Source organism: Chelmon rostratus, chromosome 22 (assembly GCF_017976325.1).
Source record: "Chelmon rostratus isolate fCheRos1 chromosome 22, fCheRos1.pri, whole genome shotgun sequence".
Classification (NCBI taxonomy): Eukaryota; Metazoa; Chordata; class Actinopteri; order Chaetodontiformes; family Chaetodontidae; genus Chelmon; species Chelmon rostratus.
The window spans coordinates 10,781,833-10,805,382 of record NC_055679.1 but is presented as its reverse complement, the minus strand read 5'-3'; the positions used below and the strand labels follow the sequence as shown (position 1 = coordinate 10,805,382).

The 23,550-nt window shown below is 42.9% G+C and overlaps 2 protein-coding genes across 6 annotated transcripts in view; one reads left to right on the top strand and one right to left on the bottom strand.

Moving 5' to 3' along the window:
* Positions 1 to 20,387, bottom strand: part of LOC121625638 (protein PHTF2-like) — a 43,740-nt gene extending 23,353 nt beyond the window's left edge. For 4 of the 5 annotated variants that reach the window (XM_041963802.1, XM_041963805.1, XM_041963806.1 and 1 more), the window contains exons 1-3: positions 20,250 to 20,383; positions 15,781 to 15,837; positions 3,514 to 3,594 (exon numbers count right to left, since the gene is read on the bottom strand). In XM_041963802.1, coding sequence (XP_041819736.1) covers positions 3,514 to 3,558 — 45 coding nt within the window. In that variant the 5' untranslated portion in view covers positions 3,559 to 3,594; positions 15,781 to 15,837; positions 20,250 to 20,383. Of the gene's footprint in view, positions 1 to 3,513; positions 3,595 to 15,780; positions 15,838 to 20,249 lie in introns of all 5 variants that reach the window. The other variant, XM_041963803.1, reaches the window with a different exon arrangement.
* Positions 20,388 to 20,812: 425 nt separating this feature from the next.
* Positions 20,813 to 23,147, top strand: LOC121625882 (transmembrane protein 60-like). The gene is made up of 3 exons (XM_041964197.1): positions 20,813 to 20,950; positions 21,265 to 21,395; positions 21,638 to 23,147. The coding sequence occupies exons 2-3, from the start codon at positions 21,312 to 21,314 to the stop codon at positions 21,953 to 21,955; spliced, it is 402 nt and encodes a 133-aa protein (XP_041820131.1). The 5' UTR covers positions 20,813 to 20,950; positions 21,265 to 21,311; the 3' UTR covers positions 21,956 to 23,147.
* The last annotated feature ends 403 nt before the right edge of the window (positions 23,148 to 23,550 follow it).

The window sequence follows — 23,550 nt, the reverse complement described above, 5'->3', positions numbered from 1 at the left end:
ACCTTTCTCTCAAAACTGACACCTGTCATTTCTCCTAGTAAACAGGACTCTGTCTGTGCACTTCATGTATTAATATGGCTCTCTGTCATTGTGCAGACTGCAACAAAATTAGAGGTGCTACTCTTGAAGACACAAAGAAACAACCTCAGCAAAGTAAAGATCAGAGCCGACAACACAGGTTTTAAAAGCTAAATAAATTTTGCACAAGGCACTACGTATCTTTACTGCACCAGAATAAATGCAACTACTAGTATGGATGTGATTATTGCACTGGAAAAACAGTCATATTGCACACTGGGGTTCATTCAATGCTTGCTGGAGTTAAGTGTGCTTATGGTCCAGGGCAAGAAGTCTGGTGGTCCATGCTTTGATAATCCTGTGGGCCTGCCAGGGGTCAACAGGTCAAACAGGTGGGTGTTCAGGAAGAGAGGAGTTTTTTTAAGAATGTTTTTAGCTCTGCTGAGGCAGCAGGAGGTGGAGGTGTCTTTCAGGGAGGGCAGACCTTCTGTACAGTGCTGATGACCCTGTGAGGAGCTCTCCCGTCTGGTGCCGAGGAGCCGGCGTACATTACATTCTACATTATACATTTAAATCAACAGAGATTTAAAGGGTGTTCAGATGTAGATAGTTTTGATTTCTTCTGCTTATCCAATTTTGTTTATGGTGTTCAAAGCTTTGAAGATGAAAATGAAGTTAAAGAAAATCTGAATAAATGTGCTTTTTCTGGAAAAGTGTCACCATTACACGGGCTAATCCCCTGAACCCTTAGTTGTTACAGGGACTATTTCTTCAGTAGAAAGTAGTTCCAACATCCACTGCATGTTCAGTACCATTGTGCATCATGGGCAGTTTCTGGAAAGCACCACTGCTGTCGACTTTCTTCAGTATCATATCCTGTATCAACCACAGGGGAAATTACATTAATCTCCATCGAGATGGGCTGGATATCTAAAAACCTGAACCAAAATACTGCGTCTGCGCGATGAAAAACATGTGTCATGTCCAAATTTGCTGATTCTGATTCAAGCCTCCTTTAAAAAATAAAGGACACTATCTCCAACAGTATCTACAATACAACCTGAGCAACGCCCTGATCACAAACACTTATCCATGCTAAGGCTACAAAGCACAACAGGATTTTTCCACCACGCTTGGCTTGTGAGGAGCCATTTCAAAATACGCCCACCTAAATACTCTCCTGAGGGTAGTATATGTTTATTTGGAAGTGTTTCAGGTGTTTGCTTCATGTCACTCTTGCTCGCTCTTGTATTTTTAGCTAAGCCAGTGCTGAACTTGACAGAATTTAATAGCTGCAATGAACCCATCTTTGCCCTTCAATGCTCGTCTAGCTGCTCTGTTATTGGTCAGTCTGTGAATCACAGGACCGATTTGAACCACTGGAGATAAACAAAATCATCCTCTCCGCGTGACTCATACGGCAAAGACAATAAAGTTATGACATTTGTCTTCAAATCACGATCTTTTACCTCCTTTACATCCAGGTAGTCAGAGGAAGTAAAAAAATAACACTTAACATGTCTACAAGGGATGTCAGAGATAAAGAAGCCCTGAGGACAGTCGGACAGGTGAGATCTGCTCCCTCAAAAGGGCTTTATTCAATTCATGACTCAGCTGTTGTCGTTACTGGTGTGTCTGCCCTGACAAGCTCAGCTAGACACACACACACCCACACATCTATGTGTGGCGACTGTGTACCAGGAGACAGCTATCAAGCTCAATGTTACATTAATTAAAGAAAACAGATTTAACGTTTTTAATCCATCCTAATCTCATGGATTCTAACTAATTGAAGACTTAAACCTTTTTCAATGCTACCTGCAATTAAATTTAGACTTATTTAAGAACCAAAATAAAGAAGCAAAGCTGGGAAAACCTCCTATTTTCAACTGACAATGGTTGTTTGTCTCATGCAGACAGCAGTGTTTAAGGTTTAGACCTTTAATTAAAGTTTGCAACCTCTCGTATGAGTCATCTTCAGTGTGATCTGTTTCCAGTGAAAGCTCATGTTGACGTCTTCATCTGCCAGGTGCAAGCAGAAGATCAGAGAGAGACAGACAGGCTTTAATGACACGACAGACAGATGAAAGGAAAAGGAGAGCAGGCAGATATTAAGGCAGAGAGGTCGTGGAGAAATAACAACGGGCGGGCAGAGGAGCAGAAGTGGACTGAGGAAAGACAGACGGGGTCGTGATGACAGACAGGTTTGGGAGGGCAGAGAGCCCCGAGAGACAGGCGGGCGTGTAAGATGAGAGCTGTAGGGGGAGCGGCGCTGGAGCCCAGCAGAGGATCTGATATCTGAGACCATGGAACAAGAAGACACACAACACCGGGCCGGTTTCACACTGTGCCGAACGGCCCGACAGCACTGAGGAGGTCGCTGCCAAAACACTGTGCATCAAAAAGAGTCTGCACGTTCAAATATCTCAACTTTTTACTTTTAAAGGGAGGAAACCAACGAACATTTTGGAGCTAGACCGATAAAGAAGATCAGTAGATATCGGTAGACTGATACATATTTATAAACTGGGCGATAAGTAACAAGACATTGCAGTAGTGATATGCCAAAGGTATCTTGGAGGTCATTTTGAAAAAGCGTTGCAACAACAGTGTTTGTTTACCAGAGAGTCCTAACAACTGTGTTTTTTAACTGAAAGATGTCGTGCTCAGAAAAAAAATTATATTACTCTTTTGTGCAATACAACAAACTCTAAAAATGTAATAACATGTTTGATTCTGCAAAACTTTTCAAACTTGTTAGACTTTCTATCAGTTATATGTACCCAGATTTCTTCTTTTCTTGTTTGAGCACAAGGCTTTTGTCTTCTACTTTAAAATATCACTTGAAGTTAATCATTCCGCACAACAGTGAAGGTACACCCTGTATGCATCAGTTTACCGATTTGTGGATTAAATACTGACTAAGTACTAAAACTGAACCAATTTTGAGCAATGAATTCGTTTTGAAAGCACTGTAGGCATCTATCAGCTTTGTAAAACGTTCATGTATTTTACCCCTTTGCCATCTGTAGTCTTTAGCTTTGTTTGCTATATTTCTACGTCATTTAAAGGGATTCTGGTAAACCTGGAGACAGTTTGCTTTGTGCACATCCATAAATGTCCACACACATCCACAACACTCACGGGCCTTAATGATTTTACAGCAGGAACTGACTGCTTATTAAATCCAGAAAAAACAAACTGCAGCATCCAATGTGAAGCAAGGCTCTCTGGAGTGGCTCTTTATTTCCTGATGCCTACAGTAGATGCAATGCTGCAATGCTGTGTTGAAATATTTAAGTGTAAATGTAGCAGTACAATTCAACCTTGTGTTATCCTTTTAAATATCTCATGGGGTATGAATTTTTTAGAGAAGTACGCTGCAAAATGTAGAAAAACACAACCAGTCCAGGCATTTTAATAAAGTTTTTTCTAATTTTGTGACATGCAAAAACCAAGCCAGCGTGCAAATGCTAAAAATGTACAGCGTCTTACCTTTTTCTGGTACCACACCACAGCATCTTTTACTTTGGAAGCCATTTACATGTCCCTTCTCCCGGCCTAGGGCATCTTAGACTGAAAACACATAGCGAGAGAGAGAGACAGAGAGCAGCGTGAGTGACGGCGTAATGAGGAGAGAGAGAGAGAGGACTGAGGTCTATGTACCTGGTAGGGAGGTGTGTCATGGCCACTGACGAAGGAGAGAGGGAGGGGAAGACACACACACACACAAAACTACACACAAACACATTATGCAGATTTGTGTGAAGGCGTTCACTTTGCCCTTCCTCCTACGTAAAAACACAGACACAATTTATGTCTCTTCTTCTTCTTCTAATCTTTCTGCTCATGAATCACACACAAACATATTAGTAATAAGATCAGTCACTTACATGTAGTCGCCCATGACACCCATCTCACAACATAAACAAACACAGTCTCTCTATGAGCTAGGCTGGTAACAATTAGCACTCTAATAGTGGTGGTTAGAGCTGGTTGTGCCACTGATTCACATTGTGACACACACATGCACACACACACGTATACACACTCACATGCACGCACACATTTTCCGGGAAAGATTTTGGGAACGGCTGTTGGATCCCTTGCAGTGGTTTGGGCGTGTGGGTGATTGGCTTGGAAAGACAAGCTCATAAACACACACACTCATGCAGAGACACACACAGTTCAAATTGACAAGTGCAGTAATGACAAGACATAGTGCTGCTGAACACACACATCGAAACTGATGTTCACAACAATGAAGTGACAAAATGCATAAGGTGTGTTAATGTGAATGTGTGCACATATATATGCGCTATGTAGCACCAAGCCAGCAGCCATTAGCTTATCTCACACTAGCATAAAGATACAGCAGGAAACAGCTAGCCTCGCTCTGTCCAAAAGTAACAAAATCCCCTCAGATAATCAGCAAATAAGCATATTTCCCAAACTGTCAAATTATATAAAAAACAATGTTTGTGGTCGTCAGTGCTGATTAGCAACTAAGACGTACTGATTTAAAGGCTGGGTGTAAATGCAAGAATGGGATGAATAAATTACACACAGCAGAAGAAAATTCCAGCTACAAGCTTTTACCTTCAGAGACAAGATTATTTTTATATCTTTTGATAGATCTTTTGATGCAGTTGAAAGATCTAAGAAAAGCAAGCAAGCTGACCTCGGATAGTTTTGGCAAGCTTGAGTTTTTGAGGTCAATTATTTAATTTATTTTCACCTTAAACCTTCTTTATATCCACAAAATATTGTATGACATAAATAAAGAACATAACACAGAAATGTAACAAAAATATCGTGTAAATAAGATATCCATGGCTGACCAGCACCAAAATAAACCATGTTGTATTACTATCATTTGATAATCAATACTCATCATCTATCAATACTACTGCAAGATCGCGGCATGCATGGATGCAGCCGCTCACGGATGTACAACTCTGTGCCTTCTGTGTGTTTTTGTTTGTCAAGCACATTACGTCGAGACCAGTCAGACAGCACATCAAAGTCAGCCTCCCACCCTTGATGCACACCAGTTTGCTTACAGAGCAAATTAGTCCACAGAAGACAACATCGCCACAGCTCTTCACACTGCGCTGAGCCACTTAGAACACCAGGGCAGTTATGCAAGCGTGCTCTTCATAAACTATAGCTCGGCATTCAATGCAATCATTCCAGACATACTTGTCTGCAAACTGTCTGACTTGCACTTCAACCCTTCCTACCTGGATAAAGCCCCTGCCTCTCTGCACCCTCATGCTCAGCACCGGCTCTCCTCGAGAGCTCTGTACACCTGTGGCTGCCCTCCAACACACCCAGCAAACACCATCATCAAGTTGGTGGACGACACCAATGTGGTTGCACTCATCTCAGGAGGAGACAAGTCGGTCTTCAGAAGAGGGGACAAGTCGGTCTACAGAGGAGGGGAAAAGTCGGCCTACAGTTAAACTTATGAGCTGCAGGTATAAGGTACAACTCCTGGTAGGGCTGTGCTGCTGCTGGGAGTAAACAAAAGTTAATCTCAGCCCCAACAACAAAACTGTTCACCACAAGGATGAAGTGTGAGTCAGAAAAAAGCAAAATAACCTTATTGTTTGCTGTGTGTGAAGGGAGGTCACGATCAACCAGGCAGCGAGAGAATGAGGGATGACTTTCTGTTTACATTGACAGCCCTGTTGGACGGCTGGGAACCGACTGTCTCTTTAAACTCGCCTCCCTCCTCTCGGCTTTTAAAACCTGTTACTGACTGTTCATGTTTGTGACTGTCAGGACAGCTAATACACTCGGCTATCCCAGTCATCATGTAACTGTGTCAAGTGGAGATATGATACCACCTCATACGGATGCATGGCCCCTGAAACACATGGAATCAAACTTGTATCGTGGCATTTCAGTAAAATACTGCATCATTGTCCAAACAATTGCTATACAGTAACACTGTATCATGATGCAACCTACAGTGAAGAAATTGACAGTGTGACAAAGGAACAAAGGAAATCATCACTTCCACCTTCAAGTTCCTGGGAACCCACTTCTCTGGGGGGCCTCTCCTGGTCTGAACGTAAGGACGGTGTCCTGCCCTGGGCTGTAAGCACACTTAACTTGCAACATGACGACTGTCTTTCTTGTGCAATAATTATACTTATACTAGAGCGATAACTACATTTATTCTAGGGCAATAATTACATCTATTCTAGTACAAAATTACAGCATATTTGTTTACATAGCTTCTTTTAGAAGCTTTGTTGTTGGCTGTGGGTGTTTGTTTGCTCAGGTTGTGTTGTTTATGTTTCTTTTGTGTCTTTTTATTGCACTGATCAGTAGTAGTGCACCTAATTTCATAATATTCTGTATAATGACATTAAAGGCTTTCTATTCTATTTCTGATCTCTGGGACACTGATGATAGGAGGTTCACAGAGAGCCAGAATAAATCTGTGATCAATGTTCAGAGTGTGCTTTAGGCCTGCAGTGTGTCAGTGCTACAGACTGTGTGTTATTCCAGGAGGTTGTCTTTGAAACAGGATCTCCTGGTGATAAGGTGACGTGAGCTTGTTTGTTGTGGTTAAAAAAAAGAGCCGGAGCAGACAGTTTTATTGGATCCGTGTCAACAATCCGGAGCATCAAAGCGGACACTGAGAACAACAATAAGGCGCTATTATTTCCTCATTTAAATCCTCTTAATGTTCATGTCTGAGAGGCACTGCTTTTGAGGCATACTCTGTATTAATATGAGGGCTGTAGCTATGTTGGCTGCTGATGTAGGTTAAACATTAAAAGCAGAAACCTCCTCTGGTTGGTGGAGGTGGAAGAGGAAGACGAGGAGAAGACGATGTGGTTTATAAGAAGTTGTAAAGTGGAAAACATGGAAGCTTGGTGGTTAGCCACCCTCCTTCCCTCTTCTCTCAGTCTCTGCCTCCCTTCCTTACCCCTCTGTCTTTCAGTCTCTTTTCTGTTTCTCTGTTACATAAGTGCAGCGTTGTCCTGCTGTGTGAGTGGGAGGGATGGAGGAGCAGATAGATGGAGAGTGATGGAGGGCAGCGGCTTCAGGCCAGGCAGACTCTGGGGGCAAAGACAGTATTCTCTTTGGCTTTCTTGGTTATCAGGAAATATTAGTCAGTCCCATGAAATGAAAACCTTTAATCTGACGCAGCAAAGTTAAGACATCCTGCTTTGCACGTGAAGGCTTGTCTGTGCTGCCAGAACCAGTCTGCAGGGCAGTCCCTCCCTGATGCCCGCATTTCCAAATCATTATGTATCATCCTTCCAATTAAATTACAAAAGGGCAAACAGTAGACGTTGTATTCATTTTGCTAGATGCAACAAATCTGAAAAGTCGATTCTGCACGAGTCGCGTTTGTCATCTGTCACTGTGACAGCAGCTGAAATAGTGGGTGGATTAGTCATGATGTTTCAATCAGCAAGAGAAGAATAACAGAAGACCTGGATGTATTTTATCCTTTGCAAGGAGGCTGGATTATGTGTCACGGCCAGCCAGACACCGTGGAGAAGGCACAGTTAACTTGTTAGTAGCAGTTAGCTGTGAAATCGGTAATGATCGGGTCTGCATCTCCTGGATGGAATAGGATCCGACTTTTCTCAGTTTTGCATGGGTCCAGCTCCCAGCTTTCCAATAACAGGTGGGTCCGGTTCAGTTCTGGGCAGTGCATTTCTGGGTCTTTTTTGGGTTTGGACCTCTACTTAGAAGATTTCTTTTTTTTTTTCTTTTTTAGAGACATTCAGCTGATGATGGCTTATCTTGAAAGAAAATGTGCGTGAGATCTTACTGCCGCTAATTTGCCCACAGCCAAACCACAACACTTTATAGTATGTGTCACCATCTAAAACAAACAGGGGAGTAATAGTGTGCAAGGGTGTGTTTTTATGTCAAGTCCTCATGTTCAAAGCCGCCATGGAGCAAGTCCAAGCTCAGTGTGTCAAGAATGTGAGAAGCTCAAAAGCAGGAAGGAGAGAAAATTTGCTACTCTTGAAGCAAGCGTGAATGGTTTCTACGTCAAGCACAGGCGTCTGCTAGTGCGCACACACACACACACACACACACACACACACACACACACACACACACACACACACACACACACACACACACACACACACACACACACACACACACACACACACACACACACACACACACACACACACACAAAAACCACAAGCTGACTGATGCATAAAACTGCAAACAACACAGTTCCTATAACTGTAAATGCTGCACGCATGCTGCTCATCAAGTAGCAGAGGCATGCGTGTATATGCATGTGTGTGCATGTGTGTTTGTCCTGACCCAGCCTGCTTTTAGGGACCGACTTCAGACTCAAGACTAACTGGGGACAAAAGTTATGTGACCAATTGGGGAAAAAACAGATTTTTTTGGTTAAGGGTTAGGGTATGTCTCTAGGAAATGACACCCAGGTCTCTATAATGTCCCCTGTGACTGAAGTCAACGTGTGTGTGTGTGTGTGTACATTTTGCCGCAGAGGCAAGAGACATTTTTAGCAACAGGAAGAAAGTCTCTTGTCTGCTGCTGTCTACGATAATGATCACCGCTCCTCCCTCCATCCTCCACTGCTGAACCACACTTGACACACAGCGCATGATACAACTGCTTGTTGCTGAACATGCAAATAGAAGCATATCTGAACTTAAAGACGGCATGGTTTATGCTGGTTTGTTCTTTTTAGGTGCAGTGCTTTCACAATAAAGTCAATAAAGGACTTCAAGAGAAAAGTCACAGGCAGTGAAAGACAGGAATAATGGATGGGTTGAATGTAAAGAGCAAACACTATACAGAGCGTGAGAAAGCAAGAAAAGTTTTCTCTGCACGTCATCTGCTAACATAAACAAAGAGAGAGAGGAGGAGCTCACAGTATATATCTCACTTACTCACTCACACACACACACACACGCACATGCACACGCACGGGCACACACAAACATGTGTGTAACATGCCCATCTTAAACTCACATTCACCTCAAACTATTCAGCTCTGCAACGACAAGGATTTAAAATAGCCACATTAAAACATGTTTAAGATGACACATTTAATATTTCAAGCTAGATTACTTTTTTATATCTGTCTTTTATAGCCTTTTGTGCCTTTTTGTGCCTTGTACCACATACATTTTTGTGCATGATCAGTACTTGTTAAAACCCCCTTTTGTTCTGCATGCTCTGCCCTGTTGAGGTCTATCCATAGACTTTTGATGATGTTTAGGTTGGGGGGAGTGTGAGGGCCACTTCAAAACCTTCAGCTTGGTCCTCTTTAGTTTGTCATTTTGGATTTTGAGGTGATTTAGGATCATTATCCTGCTCAAGAAGTCGTTCTCGTTTTCATCTTCAAATTTTTTCCAGACTGATGTTTCCAGAATTTGCTGGTATTTAATTGAATCCATTCTTCCCTCTAGCAGTAAAATGCACCCCGTGCCACCAGCTGCAACACGAGCCCAAAGCATGATCGATCCACCCCCGTGCTTTACAATTGGAGAGGTGTTCTTTTCATGAAATCCTGCACCCCTTCTCCAAATATACTTTTGCTCATTGAGGCCAAAAGGTTCTATTTTAACTTTGTCAGTCCACAGGACTTGTTTCCAAAATGCATCAAGTTTGTTGTTCCTTTGCAAACTTCTGATACTGAATTTTGTGGTGAGGACGCAAGAAAGGTTTCCTTCTGTTGACTCTTCCACAAAGGTGTTGCTGCACAGTAGAACAGTGCACAGCTCCGGAGTCTGCTAAATCTTCACGAGTTTACTTGACTGTTGTGCAAATCAAGGCAGCTAACACCATAATGCACCTCCATCATGCCTCGTTGTGATGCCAGCACTGATTCACACATGTTATTAGACAAAAACATAAACACATAGACACCTTCTATTGCCTAATACGGCTTCATAGACAGGATTAGCTGCTGGGTCCTGAAAAAAAACAAAAAGGGAAGGGGCTGGGAGTTCTTCCCTAACATATTTTTTTTCTAACCCTCACCACTCAGGGTGCTGCGCTGCGGCGACCCAGCACCACATCAATTGCATGTATAGGTTTCTCTATTTACCTGTGTGTGTGTGTAATAACGCATCAATCAGAGTGTAAAGATTAATCTAAAAGGGATTTTGGTGACTTTCATATACAAACAATGAACTGACAAAATTGCTTATGCAGCTTGACATGGAGCCTATTTCAGAGATGTGTTGCTTATTTTATTCAATAAATATTCCTCCAAAAATATTTTCAATTTACAATAACACAAAACAGAGAGAGGCAGTAAATCATCACATTTGGGGAGCTGAGCCAGAGAAAGTTAAACGATGATTGCCTGCAGAACTACTTTGTTCTTTGAATTTTATTCCCCTTAAAGAGGGGAAGAGGAGATCAGGTGCATTAAAACTATAGTTTATATATTTCACTCTTGTGAGGGTTCTGTAATTTGATGTTACATAACATAATTTGAGATCAGACCAACATCAGTGTTAAGAGCACAATCAAAATGGCTTGGTGTCCAATTACTGTACAGCAACAACTGCTAACAACTCCTGTTGCAAGCAAAGTGTCGGATTGCACAAGCACAGAACAACAATGGTAAGCATGACGAGGACAGAATAAAAACAGACACTTAGACAGACAAACCTATGAGAATGACACCCCATCATTAGTGAGGCTGGACCACAAACAGCAGCGTCTTCTGTTTTTAACTCTTCGACTCTCTGGCAGCGTTAAGACTTCAAACCCTCCATCCACATATAAGAAAAACAGGCAGATCCACCCAGTTCAAAGCCTCAAAATCCCTCCACCATACCTCGGTGTGATGCCAGCACTGATTCACACACATTATCAGACAAAAACACACACAGACATGTACTATTGCCTAATACGGCTTCATAGACGGGATTAGATGAGAGCTGCTGGGTTATTATTTATGCTGGAAAACAACAAGAAGAAATAGGCTGGGAGTTCTTTCCTAACATGCTTTTTTTCCCAAAACCACACATGCACAGTGTTCCCAAAATACACTGTGGTTTGCTAGAATGAACAGAGCCTAGACAACACACACACACACACACACAGAGTATGTATATTCTGGTCACAGGATTCACAGACCTTGAGAAGAAAACAGCTGAGGGACAATGTTTTCCTGTGAACCTCCCACATTTGAGCCCACATTTCTAACCCGGCATCATATATTTTAAGAGGCTGTAATGTGTTTGTCCCAAAAATGTTTTTATTCATTTTCACACCAGTAACTCTGGGTATAGCTCATGTCAACAAGAAGCGCCATTCACAAATGCACCCCATTACAAAGCTCTCAAAGAATTTAACAAAATCGATAACAACCACACACAGTAACACACACACACACACACACACACAGTAACACACAGACACACAAGTGCCAAGTCTGCCTGACCAGTGGTCTGTCTGAACTGACCCAGAAAGAAAGAGAGAGTGGTCAAGTAAGACAGTGTGTATTATGTAGGCCACAATTTCTGTGAGGGCTTTTTGTGCCTGTGACAGTGTGTGTGTGTGTGTGCATGCCCGTGCATCTTTGTGTGAGCAGGAAATGGTTGGTGTAGCATATTAGCCATATGCCTCCTGCAGCTACTGCATGAATGTTGATGTGAATGAGTGTCAGTGGCAGAGGAAGGTGGAGATTTGAATGCACTCTTTGGGTGTGCTTGTGCGTGTGTGTGTGTGTGTTTTCCAGTCATGGAGGAAATAATTGTGTTTTCCAGTCATGGAGGAAATATTCAGATCCTTCACTTAAAAGTATCAGTACGACACTCTGAAAGTAGATGTTTATGTAGCTCTAAATAGTCAATGCTTGTATGTTTTCAGCTTTGTGATGACACATTTTCCAGCTAATCCAAGAATGTTTTTAAATAGTTTATCTTAAGAAGCAGGAGAATTTTCTCAACCCATAATTCATTTGAAAGAGAGAATAAAGATGAAACCACATTGTTTAACCATCTTAAGGTTTTTCCAGTGAAGACCTCAAATGTTATTGGATGACGCAAAAACTAATTTTTATTATTTCTATTCTATATATATTTCTATTATAGACACTGTGTACACTTATTGTGTGCCTCAAAGCTAGTTTACGTCTATATTTGTTTTTGCCTTGTGCAGCTGAGATCCCTCACACTCCTAATGTTCAATTCTTTTCTGGCATTGACCAAAATGTGAAGTAGGTCAAAGCAACAATGTACTCGTACGGGCCAATAACCCGATGGAAAACCAACAACCCAATCATTTTTAGTGTGTAAATACCAGTGGTCAGTATTTTAGCACAGACTCCATCATAACAGCAGCACTAACGAGGACACAGTCCAGTACAGAAATCGTTCGAGACATTTGGACTGACGCTCACATCCACAGTCGATGAGGAACCCAGTGTCGTTTCTGACATTTTGCCATCGATGTGTGTCTGTGTTTGTGTGTACACATACTCAGTAAATTAGCATCTGAACCTCTCAGTCCATCAGTGCCTTCCAGAAAACAAACACACACACAATTACGACAGCTAAATGAGTGTCGACAGTGAGGTTGTGGTGAGTTTGTGGGTGTTGATGAGTGTGTCTAATGGAAAATGGGTGTGTATGTGGAAGTTGTGTGTCTGTGTGAGGAGAATTTTTTTATTATGGTTCTCCTAACTTTCAATTTAATTGGTTATGCAACCTGCCACCCTCTGACTTTTTAATCTGGCACTTAATAGCTACTCTCTCTGCTCTCTGAGATGAACACACACACACGTACACACACACACTCACACACACCTCTTGCATCTCTTAATGTCTCACATTATTGCAAATGACCTCATTTACGAAGCTCTGACTCTAATGGATCTCTTGGTGAACTTCTCTCTTCTTTACTAGCAAAGCACAATTTACCACATGTTCAGGCGGTCACTGAGATAATCTAACTGACAAAGCCTGAGATTTGATTACGTTTCTTGATGAAAGTGTTTGCCACATGAGTCATTCAAGGATCATCAGAAATTTGAAAATCTGATGATAAGTTCTGCTTTTACAGTTTCTGCCTATAACAAATGTTATTTTTTTTCCTTTCAAACCCGCTGGAGGGTTGTGGGGCTCTGAGGATTAGGTGGGGTACAGGGTGTACACATGTAATCAGAAACGGATACAGGAGTCAGACATCGACTCGATACACAACCAGAGATCTGACTTGCATCCTATATGAGGCGAGGACGCTTACCACCTGTGGGAAATTTAAACTTAAAAGCTTCAGATTGGGAAAACAGGGAAAGTGAGACAATTTGCTACTGATTCTGATTCGATAAAATACTCTCAAGCCATAATCCCACAGATCTCAAGCACTGACTGTCATGGCTTTCTGAGGCTTGATGGTACTTTAATCAAAAATATTCTGACAACACAGGGGCTTACTTTTCTCAATTAGCCATAAAAGTAGGACATTGTCTCTATAGAAGTATCTTAAGTTCAGCGGAGCAGAGAAGAAACACATTAAGGTCAGTCAGTGCAGTGTACGTTTCCTAAACCTTGTGATGTGTAACCGTATACGTACACTGCAGCAGCATCTGAGGTTCTACGAGCTGGATAAACTCGGAAATGAGTCACCTTAGGTTTTAAATTTAGGGTGGAGGGAGGGTTCATGTGGCAGGACTCATTTTCTTTCAGTATGGACGGCAGGAAAGCTCAGATGGCTGTGACAAGGCTCACGCTCAGCTGACAGGTGGGCGACTTTCATGGCCGCCACAACTAACAGAAAAGCCATCACCGGCGGCTGCAACAAAGCAGAGAATCCCAGCTTTCTCAGAACTGCTGGTTTTCTATCAGTGTGTTGCTTCTATGGGCACATGAGGAGACCTCCTTCATGAGTCTGGGAGCTCGTGATGTGTAAGACTAGCCGCTCCCCCTCTCTCTGGGTGCTCTATATTTCATGACGGGCGCAGGTTACATCTCTGAGCTGGGCCGAGGGAGGCACGTGTGTGTGTGTTTTTAAGTAAGTGTGTGTGTGTGTGTTTGGATGCCTACAGGAAATACGACGCTGCGCAACTGATGATGAAGGGTCGAAGGTGTCAGGGGGATTCTGAGAGTGAACGTGTGACACGGAGGGGTGGTGGGGGGACGGCGGAGCAGGTTTTCCATGATGTAGGGTGAATCCCTGACAATCTCAAGTAACACCAACGCTTGACCTATATGGGGCTTGATCATATGGCAACACACACACGCACACACAAAACCTCCATGGACTTATAAGACACCAAAAATACAGCTGTCATGGTGAAACATTTGTCAGACAAGAGCATAACCCCCTGACTGACTTTGTTTATTGGCACTTCCAATAAAGTTTATTCAAACAAGACGTCCTTAACAAGGGTAACAAAAAGAGAAAGGAGGTGATACTATGTGCAATTTGACTATAAGTGGGAAAAAACAGAAAAATGTGGAGCTGCAGATGGCTGGAAGAGTCAGACAATATGGTGTCTGTTCTGCAGCAAAGTTCAGTTTTATATCACAGCAGAGTCTCAGTCAAGACTGCTGCTAATCCAATAATATTCAAACAAACTCACCACAGTTTCTAGCTAATGTTTTGACAGCAGTTGTGAGGAAAATCAGACTGTGGAAGTCCTCCAAACTGCAAGACAGCCGACCAAAATATTTTGACAAGATGGAAATCCATCCAATCAGCCAGATCACTGATCATTCCAGCTATTAATCGCCCCATAAACTGAATGTGAAAGGACAAACACTTAACACTTGGATTCTGAAATTAGTCAGGGCGACCAATTTGGGGTTCAAATCAGGCTACATGTGCTGCAGCAAAGAAAAACAAAACTTCCTACACAGCTCAGATGTTTTATGATAAGCCATCTAGAGGAACGCATCAGAAATTACAGGCATTTCGCTAGAAAGTGTAGACGTTAAATCATCATGTAATGAACAATAAAACCTGAAAGGAACCTTGTATTCAAGCTCACCTAATTCACACAGCAAACACAGCCTTTAAACGTGCCCCCTTGTATAGATAACAGTCGTTTAACATAACCGTGCACACTCTTACACATAAGTGTTAAGCATCATAAATATCACACTCTAACCTGTTCTGAAAAACCCTGACCCAGGGACGTCCAAGCAACATATCTCAGTTAAAGATCTTTCTAGCGAGCCGCTGTGCAGTCACAAGTCTGTTCCCCAGCTGAATCATCTTATATTTGTGTCTCACATTAGGCAGTTTGGCTAAATGTGTGAAAATGCAACACACTGGTGGACAAGCTGATAGCATGTAGTAGGAGCATGGGGAACCTCTGTGTCTGTGTGCACATTTGCTGCATAGAAAACCAGTGAGTCGTACGAACGCGTGCACACACACTTCTGCTGATTGTAGAGTGGCTTCACTTTAACACACACACACACACACACACACACACACACACACACACACAGGCACACAGACAGACAGAAACTAAAGAAACGCTCTCCTCTGAGGGGAAGTATGTCCTTTTTTTCACATTCTCTTGTTTTTCCATTTCTCTTGCAGACATGCTGAACAGTACTCATGAACTACTGTTGCTGTCTGAACAGGGTCACTGATATGTGTGTGTGTGTGTGTAGACTGACTAGCTGACACCCTCACAGCAACAGAACAGGGGTTGTTGAAGCATGCAGCGCTTCAAAAAGAAAAAATGTGGAGTTGTGGGGGGAGGGGGGAGGTTGCAAACTAGTAAACACACACACACGCACACAGAGGGCTCACCTCTAGTCAGGCCGTGTAGCTGACTGGTGTTTCGTCCTCACAGTCAAATTAGGGGAGCTGCACATTTGGAAAACAAAGAAAGCAAGAGAGAGAGACGGTCAAGACTGTGAGATTCAAAGCAACGACAGCAGTGTGTGGGTGCGTGTGTGTGTGTGTGTGTGTGTGTGTGTGTGTTCTGTGCAATGTGTAATTTGGGCTTTGGCTGGTGTCCGCATGATGAGGCTGCATAAAGAGGCTTAAAAGCAGCATGTGTCTCTTGCTGAGCTTCAAACACAAACACATGCACACGCACATGCACACTCAGTATGATTTCTTAGAAACATTAACAAATAACATCAGGCAGAAAGGATCCCAGTAGTCAAGTTTCTAACCCTGACAGCGTAGCTCTTGTGGAAAGTTAGGAGACCGACTACCATCATCATCTTTCTGTTTTATCATCATAATCATTCCTAACATGTCTTCTTTGCCATCATCAATTATCCTGCAGAAAGGCATTCCTGATAATGACAGGCTAACAAGGCAGGTAACCTGAAACTCAAAGTCACACTGTTTTCCTCAGGGCAAAGCTGCTCAGCATGACCTCGTCACATCACTAGGTTAGGCGATATGTCGGTATATTCCATGCAATGGTAGAAATGCGTCCACAGGTAGAGATTGTGGCCCCTGTGGCGCTGGCCCCCACCTCTGTTGTGTTGGCGCTTGGACGGTTTTCACAGAATTAATGAAAGAATTTCCATATAAGTGCACCGTCGCTCAGGCCTTAAAATCAGCCTTTAGTGAAACACGCAGGAGCAAGTTGCATTATGTAGCTAAATGATTAGCTTTGCAGCAACCAATGAGGAGTTCAAAAATGCAGCAGGGTTAGTATCATATTGGCTTTGATAATATGGAGCATTTTTTCAAAAATAGTCAAATATAACCCAAATAAGGCCAAGATTAAAGGCTCTAAACACCCATGCTCAATGCGCCAAATCAGCCACAATAATTCAAAAACACCTGCATTAGGAAAAAGCATATCTGTCCAAGGCACATGGCCGCCATCTGACCTACTGATCCCTACAAGCGTGTATCGATGGGTCTTTTTCACAGCAGTCATGCAGGCAGGAAAAGCACAGGTGTTACTGATTACATTAACTGTGACTGTTCTACTCATGTGTCCCAGTGAGCTGTGACAGTGACCCGGCGCGTACTGCAGTACCAAGGCTCTGAAAACTGATGCAGCTATATGGAATATAGCCATCGCGAACTTTATTATTCACATCTGTGCTTTTTCCTACTGCGACACGTCAAAATGCCTCCTGCTAAAAAGGCCTGTGTCTGTATGATACAAACAGAGTCACAATACACCTGGTGTAGACTTCCCATCCTGACTGTAACACTTGCTTTCATAGACTTAGAACCTGCGCAGCAATGGCTCATCCTACCACACAATTCCCACGTTATCATTAACACAACCTGTCATTCCACCGCAGCACGGCTGAGCTCGTAACGAGGCACTTCCCCTGCGACTGCACAGCCACTTGACCTTTCTCTGTAACCTTTCTGCTCGCGCTCAATACTGCAACGACTCCTTTCCTATGACATACGTGACTGCGCTGCAGGTTACTCTGCAGCTCTAACATGAGAAGATGTGGCAGTCTAGTGTGTGATGTAACTGTATTGCAGCTGATGATGTAACCAGCTCTGCAGGCAGATTCAAGCTGCACAATGCACACAGCATCGTCTGAGAGCACCTCAAAGAGACAGACAGACTGAGAGAGAAAGGGGGCATGAGGGAGAGAATAAGTACAAAGAGAGAAAGACAGAGAGAACAAATGATGCAAAGGAATACAAAGGAGTGCACCAGTCAGACAATAGACAGCAGTCTGGGGTCTCTGGATGCTACAATTACACACACTGAGACGCTCAATCAGGCAGTCACTCAACCACTACAATTCACTTTGTGCAAATGCATGTATATACAAATAAAAACACACGCACAACCACGCTGCAATGCCTAACGTTCGAGTCATGAACGCTGCAGAACTTCTGCTTGACTAACAAGTACTACTGGCCTAACTGACAATCAGTGTCTCAAATGGCTCGCACACCGTTTAGTCCCATCCACGAGGCGTGTCCGTGTGTGCAGGTGTGTGTTCAGGCAGTCTCCAGTAGGAGCCAGCAGGGCGTAACACGACACCCGTCTTGTCAACGTGCAAGACGCAGTGACAGTGATTGCGTTGCTCACGTCCCATCTGTTGACAAGTCGCTAACACAGTGCCTGTTTGCAGACTTTTGCTGAGTGCTTTTGCGAGCACAGCTTTCTGCTGTTTACCACTGCACTACATTAAAATGCCTTGCTCAAGGGCAACTCAGGACTTCTTATACCAGACTGAAAACCATCTCTAATCTCACTGACAATATTTTTTAACTTGAGCGTCAGCCTGTAGCTTTTTTCGTTAACTGGCACAAACTACTGCATCACGTGTTAGAAGTCTCTCTGAATAAAAGCGTCACCACGCTGCCTGAGACGTAAAGCTGCGAAAGTGATGTGAATGGAAGTAGAGGTTTGCTACAGCAGCACTGGTTGACATGTTTGAGTTTTAGAAACAATAAAACACTGAATACCACTTTACGCAGTGCTGCCATACATGTCTGACTGCATACTTGACTGCCTGCAGGTAAAACAGAAATAGTAAATAATTGGCCACAATCCAAACACTGGTGTACCTCAGCTGCAGCTGTAGATGACACTGCAGCTGGTCGTTTCTGCTGGCGTCAGGATTTAATATTCAGTCAAATATAGTCTGATCTGTTCCGCTTTTACAGCCTTTACAGACATTTTCCGATTCACAGGAAATCCATATTTAATAAACAAACAGTTTGACAGAAAAATAATGCATGGTGAGGTTTATTTGACTGTCCTGGCTGTAGACTCATGTTGCAAAGTCGTACAGGACTCTCATGGTGGCGAGGAAGGTTAATTTAGGGGTCACATTATGATTGCAGTGGAAAATCTGGGTGTGTGATGACAGCGTTAGTCAGACACTGGAACAGACAGGCTGGCTGGAAGGCAAACCACGTTGGATAATCAGACGGCTTGCCAAACTGGGTGCCTGACTGCCTGCTGAAGCCTGCAACAGTTTCCACTTCTTGGACACAAGATAGGTAGAGCGACCACACACTGAATATACAGCAGAATGAGAGATTAATGTATATTCAGTGAGAGCAGAGCATCGAGTTCAGTGGACGTGGAGTGACACGATACAGAAGAGTAGAGTTTAGCTTCCAGGCTTTAAAATGAAAGGTTTAGTGGTTTTCTCAACCTTATGTGATTCTACAGTTTGAACTTTGGATTTTGGAGTGTGGTTGCACAAAAAAAAAGCTTTTTAAAGACATCACCTTCTGCATTTTGAAATTTTCTAGGTCAAATAAATAATCGTCCGACAGATTAATCGGTAATGCAGGCTTTCCTCTATGAAACTGGTACGCCACCTGGATCCTGACACAGGTGTGTGGGAAGACAAGCAATCTGACCGTCAAAAAGACACCTTCCAGACATGCAATGCTTTCCACACTTCATGGACGACGACCTCAGGCGATCATGCAGAAGAAACCCAGGAAACGCTCTGTTTTGTGATCAGTTTAGTTAGCACACGACAGGCTAAACACAAGTCACAATTTCTATAAAGACGGCATCTGCTGTGTGAATTGGCACATCTGCCCCTTTTACCTGAAGACTGGTGACTGTCTTACTAATCAATTAGTAAAACTTCTTGTATGTGAATATTTTCTGGTTTCTTCACTCATCTATGACAGTAAGGTGAATATCTTTGAGTCCAGGACTAATCAGGACATTTGAGGATATTATTTTGAGCTTTGGAAAACGCTGATGGACTTGATGAAGATGATTTTTCACAATTTTCTGACATCTTACAGACCAAACGACGAATCGATTTATCGACAATGAAAGTAATAATTGCAGCCCTGATGGATATAATGGTTAGTTAGAGCTCGAGCTCTTTTTGGATTTAAGTGGAAGGATTAAAATGTTTACAATGAAAAAGAGTAGAAGTAGAGTGGAGTGTAGTACGATGGGGTAAAATGCAACGGCTTAAAGTGCTTTAGTGCCAAGTGAGTCAGGGACGTTATAGTCGTCAAGTACACTATAGCAAAATGTTATATAGTTAAAGCTACTGCGTGTTTTCACTCCATAAAAGCACAGGACCTGTGCAGCGCTGTGAGACAGTTAAAAGGCTGCTGATATTGTAGCTAGCCTCCGTACAGAGGCAGCCACGGTGTTTTTAGTCTTCACGGCTCACTTCACACCGTCTGTCCTCCTCCTCCTCCTCCTCCTTCTCTTGCTAGCTAATATCATGCTACATAGTTAGCTAAGCTACCGGCAGCCACAAAGAACCCACACAGCTGACCCTAACGCCGAAATCCCGACAACCGCTGTCCAAACACTCCGCACAGCCGCTCAGCCTTACCTCCTTGACGGCGACGCCTGCTCCGAGTCCCCGCACACCGCCGAAATGCGCTTTCTAAAACGAGATTTATGCCGCGCTGGGCTAACCAGCGCTGTACAACGTCTGGAAGAGATGCTGAGTGTCCGCTCAACGATGTTTCAAGCAGTAGCAGAAAGCTTTTCCCTTTCACTGTAAAAATACTACTTCAGCCCCTGCCCGTAAACCCCCGTATAAACGCGCCATGGCCTTTTTAAGCCGATAAACGTCGCTGGCGGTTAGTAAAGAGTAAGGGAAAATAAGTGCCGATTTACATGTCATTCAAGTGAACAAATTAATGAGAAGGCACAAAAAAAATAGGGCAGCAAAGTGTCGCAGTTGTATGTAGTGGCACGGTACATATCATATAAACACAAGCGTCGGGAGGCATAGAAAGAACTTTACTGAACTCTAGTGGACGTAGTTCTGAAGCGCAGGAACAACCTACAACGAGTGTGCGCTTTTGCAAGAACTTTACGGTTAAACGTATCATGACCAGGACCAATGGGCTTCCAGGATGGGCGGGACGAACAGAGATAACGGACCTAAAAAAAACGCCCGTCTGTTATCGATAACGGACACGTCTGTTGATAATTATTTGAAATATTTCAAGAAACGTTATGCATTTTGGTGCACGCCAGAAGGGGGGACGAACATGCAGGCCGCCGACTTAGAAATCCAGTGAAGTAGGTCGGACTTTGTCTTGAAATCAAAACACCAACCCGTTAGCTACATGCTATTGGGCTCTAAATGCTAGCTGTCATTGTAACATGAGCTAACTGACGATGAATGAAAAAACTTCATTTAAAATTGACTCCAGCTAGTGGCAGTGACATGTTATTTGATGTGGTTAGCAATAGCCAAAGTTAAAGTGCCGTTACCAGCTATTTCAGCGGTCCTGTCTATTCGTATATGTCAGTTTTTTAAGCTAAATTACTTATTAGACCGAACATTGCTCATGATTGTGAGTGTCTGATTGTTTCTTACCTCCTCTGTCCAGCGTCCTGTTTGCCTGTTTCCTCCTCTTATCTGTCCCCAGTCAGTGAGATGTCTCTGGCTCAGAGGGTTCTGTTGACCTGGGTCTTCACCCTGGTCTTCCTCATCATGCTCGTACTCAAACTGGATGGCAAGGTAAATGTTTTTTTTTTTTCTTTTAATTCTTATCAGTCTGTTCTTGTAAGTCCCCCCTTTCTTTCAGCTCCTGCATATTGAGAATCTGATCAGTTCAACACAATCAAGATATCCTAATAGTCATGTACTGTAAATAATTAGTGTTTACTGTGATCAGTCACAGTTTACTCTCAGAATTCATAAAGTTCATCTTCTCACCAAGACTAGAAGAAGCTATAATCTTCTCCCTCTCCCTCCTCCAGGTGCAGTGGAACTGGTTCCTCATCTTCCTCCCTGTCTGGGTCTTTGATGGCATCCTCATCCTCATGCTTGCCATCAAGATGGCAGGCCGCTGCAAGCCTGGCTACGACCCACGCAACGGCTCCCCGGACCTGCGCCTGCGTGCCTGGTACCTGACCGCCATGCTGCTCAAGCTGGGCTTCTGCCTGACGCTGTGCGCCAAGCTGGAGAAGCTGGCGGACGTGAAGCTGACGTTTGTGTGCATACCACTGTGGACCATGTTGCTTGGGGCGCTGGTGGAGCTGGGGCTGAATATCTTCCCTGAGAGGAGAGAGGCCTAGACGGCTCAGACCAAATTGCTGAGGAAAGATTTGTGCTCGTATGACCGTGACTTTGTGAAATTGGACCTTTTTTGTGTGTGTTTTGGCCTGATCACGGTTCTCAAGGCTGAAGGAGTAATCCAATCATCACCTCGGACATCAGTATTCATTTTAAGAATAAGAGACTTTGTGTGAAAATAAAAAATCGCCGTGGTCAGACCTCAGTGTGCTGTAAGGGCTTCAACAGGGCTTCAAGAGCTGCTGTTAAATCCATCAAAATCCATTCATTTAAGGTGATCCGTAAAACTCAAAGATGGCTCTATTTTCTTTACAAAAAAGTGCTATAAGGGGATCAACTGTACTGTATAAGACTACTGTGAAGCCTGCACTGGAAGAAACATTAACATCCCCTAATGTTTGCTTTTGTTTTGAACTCAAGATGCTCAGTATTGTATTCTGTTTATTTTCAATGTATGAAAAAACTAGCACAGCTGCTTTTCTAAAGAACTAGAGGAACTGAGCTGTGTTCAATGACTCCACTTCCTTTATTTAAGCTGCGTAGCATCAACTGACTTTCTTGGTACCAGAATCACAGAGTGTAAATTTTCTTACATATGCTCTAAATGTTGTGTGGCACTTTTTCTTTTCATTCCTGAGCTGTGGAGAGCAGCCGGCCAAATATTATTTCGCAAGTTATAAATTAACCTTCAGAGGTGTTCATGACAACAGCTCGGTTTTGCCTGCATGCAAGCATACAAGGAGTGACTTGAGACTTAAATAATTTGGATAATCGAAGACATTGTTCGGGACAAAAAAAAGCATCTTGGAACATCTTGTGATGTTCATTTTTTCCCACAGGCTACCTCCTCTGCGCAGGTTTCTTTTGCACCACGTAAATCATCATGTGCTCCTTGAAGATCTGTAAGCTGTCATTAGGTACAAAGGTCCAACAGGTATATCATACTTGGTGACCAAAATGGTTAACAGTCAGAGAAATATTGAAAATCTAAATTATTTTTTTCCGGTTATAAACGTGAGACAGAGCTCGTCAGAATGCTCTCTACCGGCAGTTTCTAGCTGCATCATTGTTCCATATTCCAGCTTCATGGTACAGCGACACTGTGCATGAGTAACGTTCGTGTTGTGCCATTAGTGTTTCGAATACATTCATTGCATTATTTTGCACTATGTAGAATGAGAAGGAAAAGGTGTTTTGAGATCAAAAGTATTTGATAATTATTGCATGTCTTGTAAAAAATAAATAAATAAATGGTTTCTGTACATTAAACTGTGGGTTTTTGTCTCTAATAGTCGTTCTGACACTAAAATAGTCGTACTATCAGCAGAATAATGATGTAAATTCACACTCAAGTGTTTCCATGCATAGTAGGATCACAATAGTTACAGACTCTGCAAAACAAAGAATTGTGGTTGGAGGAACATCCTGCTGGGACGTGACCCGAATTGAACTGTGAAGCCACCACAGAGCCAACAGTAGTGTGTGTGTGTGTGTGTGTGTGTGTGTGCCCTTTCAGGGACACTTCAGTTCCTCTAAGACACAGAAGTCTTTGTCTTTTCTGTCTATGTTAGACTTAAAATATTGAGGTATTTTCTTT

Coding starts and splice junctions, on each gene's coding strand:
- LOC121625882 (XM_041964197.1), top strand. CDS start 21,312: ATGTCTCTGGCTCAGAGGGTTCTGTTGACCTGGGTCTTCACCCTGGTC. Junction 21,396..21,637: donor TACTCAAACTGGATGGCAAG/GTAAATGTTTTT, acceptor TCCCTCCTCCAG/GTGCAGTGGAACTGGTTCCT.